Source organism: Mustela putorius, unplaced genomic scaffold, assembly GCF_011764305.1.
Source record: "Mustela putorius furo isolate JIRA1106 unplaced genomic scaffold, ASM1176430v1.1 tig00000382_pilon_pilon_pilon, whole genome shotgun sequence".
In the NCBI taxonomy this organism is placed as follows: Eukaryota; Metazoa; Chordata; class Mammalia; order Carnivora; family Mustelidae; genus Mustela; species Mustela putorius.
Genome location: NW_025421367.1, coordinates 4,110,920 through 4,123,717, shown reverse-complemented (window position 1 = coordinate 4,123,717; position 12,798 = coordinate 4,110,920). Strand labels below are relative to the sequence as shown.

The window sequence follows — 12,798 nt, the reverse complement described above, 5'->3', positions numbered from 1 at the left end:
AGATTTGGCTGAAACTTGAAATCGAAACTTGAAAGAAAACTTTAATCTGGTGTTTGTATTAATGAAACCATTGGATCTTTTTTTTTTAAAAAACCATTGTATCTTATTGCTCAGAAGGTTACTGGAGTAGATTTAGAGACTCTTAGTTGAAAAATAAATGTTCCCACCCTACTTTATTTTTTTAAAGCACCAAATAGGCTCCTCTGTGTACCTTTGTGTTGATGAGCAGATCTGTCTAGATTTGGGGCACAGTTTGTATGTCATATCCTGACGCTTGACTTTACCAGAAATACTTTGTCTGGGTCTTTGATTTTTTTCCCAGTGTATTTAACTACCTTCTCCGCCCTTGAAAAGGAAGACCTGCCTTTTTGTAAATCTGTGTGAGAGTAACATGAATTCCACAATAGGCCAAGTTAACGTGTTTTAACTTTCTCACCCTTTTAAAAATCTGTTTTTAACACTGAGAATTTTATGGCTCCATTTTAAGTTCATTTGACAAAGTAGTCCAGTGATCTTACGAGATCTCAAATGTCCTATGTCTGTCAATGGACTGATGGCGAACTTGGGGGAAAGCCACTTTCAGGGTCTGCTTTATAGCGTGAATCAAAATGTAAATCTCAGCTTTTCAGAATATGTAGGATAGACATGCCGTCGTCTTTTCATTGCTTCGGTTCAGAAAAAATGCTTTTATTCTTAGTTATTCAAGGAGGGTCTCCTTAGTTTTCGGATCTATTCATTGTCCAGTTGTTTTAGTGAACTGCCTTTGTTGATTTGCCTTCTAGTCACTTGGTACTTTTTCATGAATCATTTGACTTCGCTCTCTGCCCACCCTGTGAGATGGCGAGCTGTCTTTTCACCTGTGAAAAGGTACCAACACCAAGATTCAGGCCCATGCCCATCTAAGTCTGAGGTCTTTTTTACGATGACAGCAGGCCTCTCTCGCACTTCTCTCCTTTTCCTTTCCCTTTCATTTTAGGTCTCCTACTTACTAATAATGATGATGTTTTTACTAAAAATAAAATAAAAATGAAAAGGGCATATTTGCACATACCTCAAACCTTTTTATTCAACATTACAATTCATCCTAAATTACACAAACTTCTGACAGTTTGAGGAGTTAGGAGACATAAAGGGACAGACAAACGTTTATGAAGGTGCCTGATAAAAACCAGTCCGGTATTTTTTCACACCCAGTGTGCAGTGTTTAGGTTGCACCAGCCCTGGGAGGCTGGCGGTGGGGCACGAGGAAAGGCAGGATAAGAAAGCAAAGACCAAACCTTGATCCTACCCAGCACTTAGACTTAAAATTCATTGTGAAATCCGTTTCAGTCAATCCCTTATGTTAAAGTTTTTCCCATTCCCAACATCCAAATATCTGACCTTAAAAGAATTCTGTACATTTTCCCGTCTCCATAGCAGGTCTGTAGAAAGGATTGGCCTTGTCTGGGTACATAGACTCAATTTTACCCTGCATTTGGGCCATATGCCTCCCTTCTGGACATTTTTAGGACCACGGTAGAAGAAAATGTGTTTTATTTCTGTAATCAGGACATTCCTTTAGTAGGACATTCCTACTAAATGTATCTAATACTGCCCTGTTTTGGGGTGGGGGGAGAGCAGATGTTATTTATACCAGGAATGACTTTCCTTTTTTGGTTTGTGAATAAATCCTCTCCTGTAGAGCATGTCAGTGATTCCAGTGGGCTGTGAACTTAGCCCCGGTGAGAGAGCCACACCCCTTCCAAGACAGAGTTTGAAGGGTTCAATTCCTAAGGTGAGCGGCAAGGGATATATCCTAATGCCTTGTCCCCAGTTAGCCGCCCGGATTACCACCCCCTAAAGTGTTTGCAGGAAATACTGTCTGACAAGTAGGTATTGGGTGCTGATCTTTTTTCTCCACCCTTCACTATCCTCCTGTCTTTTCAGAATATGGAATACAGTTTTAGATTTCCTGTGGCAAAATAAATACCTGGCCCTCGCTAGAGCACTTTCCTTCTTCCCTCCTCCCTGCTCTGAAATTCAAATGAGAGCCTGGGTGTAGCGCTGATACTGAAGGAGATCTATTAGATTAAGGAGCAGTAAGGGGCAGGCAGAAAAAACAGTTCTGCAGCCCTCTTTGTGGCCAAAGTTTAGTCATACCTGGTTCCTTAAAGTTCCTCTTCTGTTATAATCACACCAAGCCCAGGAAATACCTACCTGATCATTTTTTAACGTAACTTCTTCCTAGCTATTTACAGTGTATCTGTATGTCTCGCTGTACTAGGTTGTCGGGTTCTTGTCGAGTTGAATTGTTTGGGACTTGACACTCAGGAGAATTATTAGCAATCTCTCCCTGTAAAATACCATCCACCTACTACAGTGATCTCCTTATTCGTCATCTCACCAGTTAGATCCCACTTGGAATATCGTTCAGTTAACATCCTGGTGCGCTATGTATATGATTCATACAAACCACCCATCAGAATGAATGGGTCTTAGAAACATGTAGCATGTCGGTGAGGTACTGCCCTTTCAAAAGGTGTAGTCATTGCCCACCCTTTCAGATGCGAATTTATTTCCATATGGCGTAAGATGTGTACGTACAGTAATATGCCCGTGGAAATGCTCAAGTAAATATCTCACGTCCACCACTGTGTGCAAGACATAGAATGGAACTTGGAGATCCAAATGTCCTTGGGTCTGCTGTTAATAATCTACTTAAAGAGACAAGTTGGGATTCATCAGTAGTCAGTCAGCAACAAAGATTTAAACAACAGTTAAGATACCAGAAGTCAGGAGCTCTGTTTATTCCTCGGATCAGATGTACATATCATCAGTCTAATCTCACCGCTTTAATTGTGTGCTCTGGAGCCTCCCTGTGTTTCTCAGAAAAACAGATGCTACTCAGATAAGATTGTCCCTAACAAGAGACTTAATGTTTGATTTTTAAAGAATTCAAGTGGGACTGAAGTTAGGGACCAGTTTAGTTGGTTAACATGACTTCACTCCTTCTTTTGCCAAGGTGAAAATTTGAAAGTCAGGCTGTAATCCGTGATATACTGCCAGCCTTGTCATGTATGAATGTTGAATGTTTTTAAGTAAAGAGATGAAATCAAGCCTTGAGGAAGGTCATTTTCAATTGAAAAGTGTCTCAGAAAACAGAATAAAGCCTGTAGGTAATCACTAAGAATTAGTTTATTCATTAGCCTTCTGAAAATCCTTTTCATAAAAGGATTCTGTTCATTCTTTATTTCTCCCTTTATTTCTGAATGTTTACAGGCCAAAATGTGTCAGTTCTGTCTAAATCGCACTGTATTTAACATGAAAACAAAATCCTTAATACTACAAAGATTTCTCAGCAGTGGTCAGTGGTCTATACCTCATGGTCTGTCATTAGTCAGCATCTGCTACAACAAAAATTCCTGTAGCACAAACAGATTGGAAGATTGTGTTAAGAGTTAATTATTAAGAGACTCTGACCTGAAAAAAAAAAGAAAAGAAAAGAAAAAGAGAGACTCTGACCTGTAATTAAGAGAAGGATAAAAAGGACCGAATTCTTAGGTGTGGGAATGGCTGCATCTCCCTGGGGGAGTCCTGTACGATTGGTTGCACAGAAGAGCTTATCATCCTTGGTCAGTTCACATTTTTCTCTTGTCCTTTGTTTTTAGCCTGAGCCTCCCACAACAAACAAATGGCAGCTGGACAACTGGCTGACCAAAGTCAGCCAGCCCACAGCACCTCCAGACGCTCAGGGGAACGCAGAGCCCCCGTCTCGGCACACGGACAGTAAGGGCAAGGGTGGGGGCGACAGCAGCGGCCCCACCGCCAGTCACGGTCAGGAGCGCACGGAATCCAAAGATCCTCCCCTCAAAAGCTCCAGCAAAGCCCCTCGGGGCTCCTCTGAAGGCCCTCACACCGGCAAGAGAAGCTGTCAGAAGTCCCCTGCGCCGCAGGAGCCCCTGCAGAGGCAGACCGTTGGAACCAAACAACCCAAGAAGCCTGTCAAGGCCTCAGCCCAGGCGGACCCACGGGCCGGCCTGCAGGTGGAAAGTGAGCCAGGACCCCCTCCTCCGTACGGCTCCAAAGACCAGCCTTCCAAAGACAAGCCCAAGGTGAAGACGAAAGGGAGGCCCCGTGCCGGAGACAGCAGAGAGCCCAAGCCCACGGCACCCAGCCCCAGCGAGCGGAAGAAGCACAGGAGCGGGCCGCTGGCCCCCTCAAAGGCACTCTCGGGCCCGGAGCCCACGAAGGACAATGTGGGGGCCAGGAGCCCCGAGCACTTTGCCCTGGTTCCCCTGACGCAGAGCCAGGGCCCGCCTCATGGCAGCGGTGGCGGTGGCAGCAGTGGCAGGACTAGTGGCTGCCGGCGCGCTGTGGTCGTCCAGGAGGACCGCAGGAAGGACAAGCTCCCCGGACCTGGGAGAGACCCCAAGCTGCTGTCCCCACTCAGGGACACTCCTCCCCCACCAGTCTTGATGGTGAAGATAACCCTGGACCTTCTTTCTCGGATACCCCAGCTTCCTGGCAAGGGGGGCCGCCCGAGGAGACCGGAGGACAAGCAGTCCCCCGCAGGGAAGAAGCTGGAGTTGGAGAAGAGAGGTGCAGACAATTCAAGCAAGTTGGCCAAAAAAAGAAAGGTGAGTGAAGCAGGTGGATTGTACCTGCTGTTGGCCTGGGGCTGGCTGTGAGCCCTGAGTTGTCTTAGGACAGGAGGGTATTCTTTGCTCTGATCTCATGTAGCCTTTGCTCCTACACCAGAATGACCCGGTCACTGTGGACCTACAGGCTTCCCACTTCGCCGCCAAGCAGTAGCAAATGCTAGATCCCTTCAGCAGTTTCGCTAGTTTGAGAAAAAGTGAGGCAGGCATGGAAAAGGATATTAACGTAGCATTTTGGGGCACACTTTTATTTGTTACAATAACGTTGGTATTTACCACCCAACCCATTGTTAAGTTTTGCCCTAGAAATTAATATCTTCCATGAACTGAAATGTTAATCAGTGTTCTGAATTACTGAAAGAAACTGCTATCTGCCAGTTTGACTCCTGTGGTCTGATCCATTTTAATACTGGTACTACATCTATGTTTTAACTCATGGCTTCCTAGCACCTCATTAATTTGAAACCACCAGATTTAGAATTTGTGACCTCTGTAAAAGACTTTTATTCATAAGCATAACATTATAAAAAAAAAAAGTCATAGAGCTGTTAAACACATGGTTAGGATACCGTGTGGAGTAATAACAGGACTGATAATGGTATATTATGAGGTATTGAAAATCCGTCATTTTGTTATCACAATTTTTGGAAATTTCATTTAAGGAACAAACAAAATGGAGAAAGAGAAACATTCATGGGGCACCTGGGTGGCTCAGTTGGTGAAGCGTCTTCCTTTGGCTCAGGTCATGATCTCTAGGTCCTGGGATTGAGCTCCACCTTGGGCTCCCTGGTCATCGGGGAGTCTGCTCTCCCTGCTTATGTTCTCTCTTTCTCTCTCTGTAAAATAAATAAGTAAAATCTTTAAAAAAACAAAAACCATTCATAACACCACTTAAGATCAGAGTTAACTTGGACACACCACTGTTTTGGACAGACTCCTTCCTTCCTTCCTAGATCTTGAATCACTGAGCTCCTGATACACTGTTGCTGGTGCTTCATGGCAAAAGATAAGTGACTTTTTCCTCCAGTGGCATTCTATCCAAATTTGTTCAAGATTCAGAGTGAAAGGCGCAAAAGAGCCAACTCTTTCCTGCTGACAAGGGTTAAAAATTTTTTTAACACTCTTATAAGTACACAAAAATCTTCTTACTCAGTCCTGGAAGTTGAGCTAAGAATAACAAAGGACAGAAAGATCATGAAGCCTGCTGTCCTGTCTGTGATTTGACCAATTATTCCACCAGGTTAAAAATATAACATGACTTTATCAAATGGCAAAGGGCAACTGTTTTTTCCAGAAGCTTGTTGAAATGAGACGTGAGGGTGTGTATTACCACTGTAACTGCAGCCGACAACTCAAGCTGGGTGGGATCCAGTTCTGATCAGTGCTGTTTCAGCTAGAAGAGGGCATATTCCCATGTTGGATAACTTAAGACGGTCTGGGTGTGTGTTAAAAGGGTAAAACTTTATGGATGAAATTGTGATGGGCCCGGCTAGGAAAAAGGTCCCTACATCTCATATTCCCAAGAAAGGTTCAAAAGTACTCTCCTTGGAGGTATCTGGTGGCTCAGCCGGTTAAGCCTCTTACTCTTGGTTTTGGCTTAGATCATGATCTCGTGGGTCATGGGATCAAACCCTGCATCAGACTGCATGCTCAGCGGGGAGTCTGCTGGAAGGTTCTCTCCCTCTGCCCCTCCCCCTGTGCATGCTCTCTCTTGCTCTCTTGCTAAAAAATAAATTATTTTTTAAAAGGCACTCCTCCTTTACCTCCCCTTCCTCCTGGGATATCTTTTTATCGTTCATCTCCCAGCCGTCATGGTCTTACCTAGTCTCTAGGGAGCCTTCTGCATTAGCTGGAGTGGGGCAAAGTATTTGCTTCTAAAATACGTACTAATTGGGAACGTTAGAAATTGGAGGCTTCCGCAGACAGTTCTCAGCCCAGTCCATACCCCAGTGCAAATCTAGAAGCATTGCTTGCAGCTCTGGAATGGGAGTCTCTGCTCTCCTTGTTGAATCTGTGAGTGGTGCCCTCTAAAGAGCTGTTCCCAGCCCTTGGCCTTGCTCCACTAGGGCAGCTCACTTAGCTCTCTGTCTAGAGGATGGAGAAATAATGACTCTCAGCTGAGTCAGATATATGCTTTCTTGAATGCTTTGGCAGGCAGCCAAAGAGATCTGCCCCTGGGAACTGTTTTGCGCCTCCACTGTGATACCGGCAGGATTGGGGTCTGAACCAGCCTGGTCTGTTCCAGACCCCCGCTACACATGATGGTCACCCCGGGAGCCTTTATGGCTGCCAGCGGGGTTTGCACCCCCTCCCTTGCCCCCCTTCATTGGTGTTTATTGAATCCTGATGTCTGGCAGAGCTGGGAACTGCTGGAGCAGAGCCGTACAGCAGGGCTGGGATTGTACGAAGCTGGTTCTTTGGACCGATTGTTTCCTCCGGTGGGCTACTTCAACATCATGGATCTAGGCAGTGAAGAATTCCTTGCCTAAAGTATGTCACTAGTTAGAAGCTGTCTGATAAATTGATTTGAAAATAATCCAACTGTGTACTTATTTCGTGATCAGAGAATCATGGTCTTTTGGTTTTATTCTGCTGGGTTCTAGGTATTATGAATATTGGGAGTATGAACCTGAGCTCCTTCCCGGAGTGGGTGGGCTCCCCCGTTTCCTGTCGGGTCCCTGACTCCCACGGTTCGGGCCTTCCCACAGAGCGGCTGCCTCCCCCAGCATGTGTGCCTGGGCCCCGAGGCAGGCAGGGCTGGTCTCTGTTCAAGCCTCAGTGCTTTGCCACAAATGTGGATGGTGAAGGTTCGTTCATTACTTCCATTTTAAGTGTGAACACTAGAAAACTCTCTGAGCGGTTGAAGAATGTGCCTGATCCTTCACATTAGTGAGATTTTGTTTTTCTTCTCTATTTTCTTTTTTGATTTTTCAGTAGACTTCCATGCCCATCATGGGGTTCAAACTCATCACCGTGAGACTGAGTCACATGCTGTACTGACTGAGGCAGCCAGGCACCGCCCCCCCCCCCCTCGCCAACTTTAGTTTTTCGCTTAAATCCTGTCTCTTCCTTTCGTGGTGCAAAATGTAGCACAAATTTTGGGGAGGTTAACAGATCCTTGAAGCCACTTTAGACTTAAAAGCAGAAGATCACCCTAAGGACGTAATGGTGGGTGAAAGCAGCTCTGATAAAGCTGTCAGCCATGGCCTCTGCAGAAAAGTATTTACTCCTTTAAAGGACTGGGCAGGGGCAGTTCATGATGAAAAATGGAGAAAACTGTGGGAGAAAATAGGCGTGACTTGACGTAGTGCTCCCTACAAAACCCACAAATTTCTTCATCTAGCTTACAGTTTAGAACTTCAAATACAACTTGTATTTTCATTTCTACAGTTTGTAAACCATGCTTACGTTTCCCAGGCCGTGAGGACAAATGGAAGTCGAGAGGTACAGTAGAATACACATAGTCAGCCCAGCGCAGTCGAGAGCGTTCTAACAGTACGCCTAACATGCATGGCGCTCTGTGTGTGGGTTAAGCGTTCTAGGCATTTTATAGATCTCTCTCTCTCTCTCTCTCTTTCTTTCTTTCTTTCTTTCTTTTTTTTTTTTTTAAGATTTTACTTGACAGAGAAAGAGCAAGAGAGAGCACAGGCAGGTGGAAGGGGAGGCAGAAGTAGAAGCAGGCTCCCCAGTGAGCAATTGATCTCACATGACCCTGAGGTCATGACTTGAGCTGAAGGCGCTTTACTGGGTAGGCCACCCAGGTGTCCCTGTAATATCTCATTTAATTTCAGTCATTGTCTGGATCGCGTCTCAAATAAAATGCCAGACTGTCCTAACCATTGTGTAGACAGATACCTGAAAAAGGAGGTAAATTCATTCAAGTCTGCCTCTTCATTTTTCAAAACAACTGCTTCTCTGACCAAGAAGCTTTGGCGTTTTTGGAAATAACATTTTGGAGCTATCCTTTATGTCAGTTTTGTGGAGTGGGAAGAGGAAGTTCTGGGATGCCATGGGAAACTGTGTTTCTGTTGCTTGCAGATTGTTCAGTCCCTTCCTTGTATCCAGGGTCTGACTGTCTTTCCTTGATGGTTTATTCAGACCAACATTTCCCGTTAGTCTTCTTCAAAATCAAGGGTTTGAAAAGTCATGCCTTACAGTTTCCTAAAGTCACTGATGTCTGATTTCTTCATGCCTTGTTAATTGCCCTAAGAAGAGCATCATAGCTGTATGAGATGGTAGCCAAGGTTGTATTTTATTTATTTATTTAAAGATTTTATTTATTTATTTGACAGAGAGAGAGACTCCTTCCCACAAGCAGAGGGAGTGGGGGAGGGAGAAGCAGGCGTTCCTGATGCAGGGCTCTATCCCAGGACTCCGGGATCATGACCTGAGCCAGAGGCAAGACCCTTAACGACTGAGACACTAAGACACCCCTGCTGAGGCTGTTTTAAACCGATCTTATGCTTGTGTATTTCCTCACCAAGAAGAAGGGGGAAAGCGCATTATTTTTCCTTTTTCCTAATTTCCTTTTTCCGCATTATTTTTCCTAATCTATCTTCTCAATCCCTGCCCTCATTCTCGGTGCTAATTGGACCTGATGTCCACTTGTCATTGTCTTAGTGAACCTCCTGCAGAGGCAAATCCTGAGTTTCTCAGAAGGCTGCTTCTCTACTTTTCCTGTCCCCATGTGCTACCAAGCCAGCTCGCTTCCATGAGGGAGACAACGGTCTTAGAGTTTTGAGCGCTAAGATCCTACAGGTCACTAGTTCAGCTGTTCCTTTTCTAAATGGGATCCCAGAAGGCTCTAACATCACTTGGCTGCTTAGCAAAAGTAGGTCTGGAGCTCGCGCTGGCTCCTGTGGTATAGAGATGTTCTTCTCTTTCACACACAATGGTTGGTTTCTTTCTTTTTTTTGGTGGCCAAGTGTCTCCTTGGGGGGATTATTGGAGAGAGGTTCAAGATTGGTGGTATCCTGACTCTGACAGTGTCATCCTGGCCCAGTCCCTCTGCTGTCCCCATTCCTGCCACTCTAGTGTGCTGCGTCCCCACCCCCACGCCCCTCTACCTTCTACATCCCTTTCTCTTTCAGATGCTCCTTGGCTCTGTTTTAGCTAACTAAGCTCCTGGTAGAAACTCTGTGGCCTAAAATGAGTGTCCATTTTGGAAAAGCTGCGTTCGCTTTCCCTTTGCTACCTGTGGGTACTTGGACGGTGAGCCAGATGCTGGGGCAGGCCTGCGGCTGCCCTGCAGGAGCTCTCCTTTGGCAGCCAACCCGGCCCAGCACAGCCCCAGCTCTTCCTTTTATGGTCTTGGGACTTGACTGCCACCAAGGGTGCGGCAGCCTCCGGGCAGGTAATCCTTGGCCAAGGGTGGGGCAGCCTCCGGGCAGGTAATCCTTGGCCGCCTGACCCACAGGTTAAGATGAGCAAACACGTCAGTTAGGAACCAGTTAGGTCACCAGCCCCCAGCCTCCTCCTGTTGCACATGCAGGCGCTGTCGATATGCTTATCCTTCTAGAGAAAGGGAAGCCCAAAGCCCAGAGCAGACACAGGGTTCCCTGGAATGGGGCTTGGTCTGTGGCTAACCCACAGGGCGCAGGAGACTTCTTTGTCCTCTTGAAGAGAGAGTACATCACTCTCTTCTCATCTTCAAAAGGCCGCTTGTCCCAGAAACATCTGAAGAACACCATGCCTCGGAATTCAAGACTACATTTCTCACCGCTCAGTACTGCTTAGCGTGCTGTTTCAGGGCCCTTTCCTAAATCCAGGCACTTAGAGTTGTAGCACTGGGCCTGCTCCTGGGGACCTCAGCCACTCACCTTACTTTCTGTGCCGCCTCACAAATGCTTACTCCAGGGAAGCCTCTGTGACTGTTCCAGACAGCAGATGATGGCGTTTCAAGTGCACAGTGTACGGAGACCCTGACCTTAGGCCCCCAGGCTTGAGGTCAGGCAGGCGAGGACCGTCACGAGGGGAATGTTGCTCATTGGGTTTAATGGCTTACTTTCTCCCAGCTTACAGGATGTGACGGTTTGTCAACGCCGCCTGTAAGTGCCATGAGCATAGTACTCCAGTCAGTGCCAATACGGGCGTCTCGTGTTAGTGTCGGCGTTCGTGCTTGGTGATTTCTGTGGCTGTTCTCTTTTTTAAAAAAGATTTTATTTATTTATTTGACAGACAGAGATCACAAGTAGGCAGAGAGAGAGGAGGAAGCAGGCTCCCTGCTGAGCAGAGAGCCGGATGTGGGGCTTGATCCCTGGACCCTGGGATCATGACCTGAGCCGAAGGCAGATGCTAAACCACTGAGCCACCCAGGCGTGTGGCTGTTCTCTTAAGTCGCCGATTGGTACAAGCCAGGGGTGTGTCCAGTTCGTGAGGGCTGACTCCCTGTGACAGGCTTATACTCATGTGTGGTGTCTAAGGTCTGCCACTTTGGTTTATGGTCCTAACCAGCATGCCCTAAGCAGTGTGGAGACAGACAGACAAAAATGAACTCTCATTCCACCTCTGGGGTTTGGTGGGGTTTTTTGTTTTTTGTGTTTTGTGTGTGTGTATTTTGTGTTTTTTTGTGTGTGTGTGTGTGTGTTTTTTTTTTTTTTTTAAGGAAGTAACCTTTGAGGAAGTAACCTTATGGACAGTTTATGCCTAGTTTTCCCGTGGGGACTTATCCTGTGTGTCATTAATTACCTTCCACTGGAAAAAGTATATATTGCTAACTCCCACATGTACAAGTTAATGTCTGTCTGGATAGTTCAGCAAATCTGTGACTTTGCCCAGAGAGAAATCCCCCATCTTCTCTCACTGGTTGCTGGGCCAACTTCCCAGCCCTTAATCTAAAACGGAGGGGAATTCAGTGGGCTCACTGGTGGGAGACACTCTTGGGCACAGTAGGTTCTTAACTGACAAGGAGAATAGTAAGGTTCTTTCTTAACCCAGTCATTTCCAGTTTACTCTCTCTTCTCTGCCAGACTTGATGGTCTCTCAAGGGTCACCATTACGAATTGTTGCATGGGCATCTGTGTGCTGTGTGGAACCCCAGGAGGCTTCTCCTGGCATGTGCCAGCACCTTTCATTTCTTCTGAATTGTGCTCCAGAGTTCTGCTGCTGGCCCCTGACTTCCTTGCTGAAGGCCACAAGAGAAGCAGCTGTGTGAAATTCCCTCTCCTCTTTCAGCTCTGCCTTTAGACGTGCCTATTTATTTACGTCACATTCTCTCCTTACTAGGGTCCCCCAGGGTGCGTTTTCTCCAGTCTTCTGTAATAAATGGTTATTATTTCTGAACAACTGGTTTGTTGTTATCTAATCTGTAAGTTATTTTATTTATTTTGTTAGAGCAGGGGGGCAGGCAGAGGGAGAGGGAGAGAGAATTTCAAGCAGACTCCCTGCTGAGCACAGAGCCCAACACGGGGGCTCGATCCTGCAGCCCCAAGATCATGACCTGCCCTGAAATCAAAAGTCGGACACTTAAACAACTGAGCCAGCCAGGCACCCCTAACCGGTACATTTTATAATTCCTCCTTTGCGTTGCTAATTGAAAGTTCAGAGCCCAGTTTGCAGATCGCCTCTAGAAAACTGTAGCACAGCACTGTATCCTAGGAATACAAAGTGCACCACATACCTGATTTTAAATTTTCTACTAACCACTTTTAAAAATACAAAAAGGCAAAAAAACAGTGAAAATAATTTTTAAATTTTTATTTAATCCAGTATAACTAAAACATCGTCACTTCAGCATTTAATCAATATAAAAATAATTACATTTCCCATTTGCGTCCTGAGTCTTGGAGCCCAGTCACTTTGGACCAGCCATGTCCAAGTTCTGTCTAGAGGCCGTCTGGCGGCCACGTGCAGGCCATGCAGAATCCGCCAAGAGGAGGGGGGAGCCTTCCCTTGCATTTCATTTCTCTTCTCTCCCCACGTTTTCCCTTCTTCCTAGTCTCACTTGTGTACATGCCAAGGAACCTGTACCTTTGTAAGCCACCTTGAATGATCTATTTTGAAACGAGATAAAACGTTTTTTCAGAGGAGATCTGAAGGGCTGAATGGACAGGCGCACTCTGGCACATTTGTTTGCAGAATGTCTGGTGGGGGAGGGGCATGGTTTTCCTAGTCCCTTTCCTTTGAGTGGGGCCCAGCTGCTTATTAGTAAGCTCTGCCCATC

At 46.0% G+C, this 12,798-nt stretch overlaps 1 protein-coding gene across 5 annotated transcripts in view; it reads left to right on the top strand.

Moving 5' to 3' along the window:
• The window catches only part of AFF1 (AF4/FMR2 family member 1), a 205,807-nt gene that overhangs the window by 176,989 nt on the left and 16,020 nt on the right, over positions 1–12,798 (top strand). For all 5 annotated transcript variants that reach the window (XR_006606561.1, XM_013058062.2, XM_013058061.2 and 2 more), the window contains one exon: positions 3,648–4,616. Coding sequence is in view for 4 of the 5 variants with exons in the window: in XM_013058062.2 (XP_012913516.1) it covers positions 3,648–4,616 (969 nt within the window). In the remaining variant the exon portion in view is untranslated. The remainder of the gene's footprint in view (positions 1–3,647; positions 4,617–12,798) is intronic.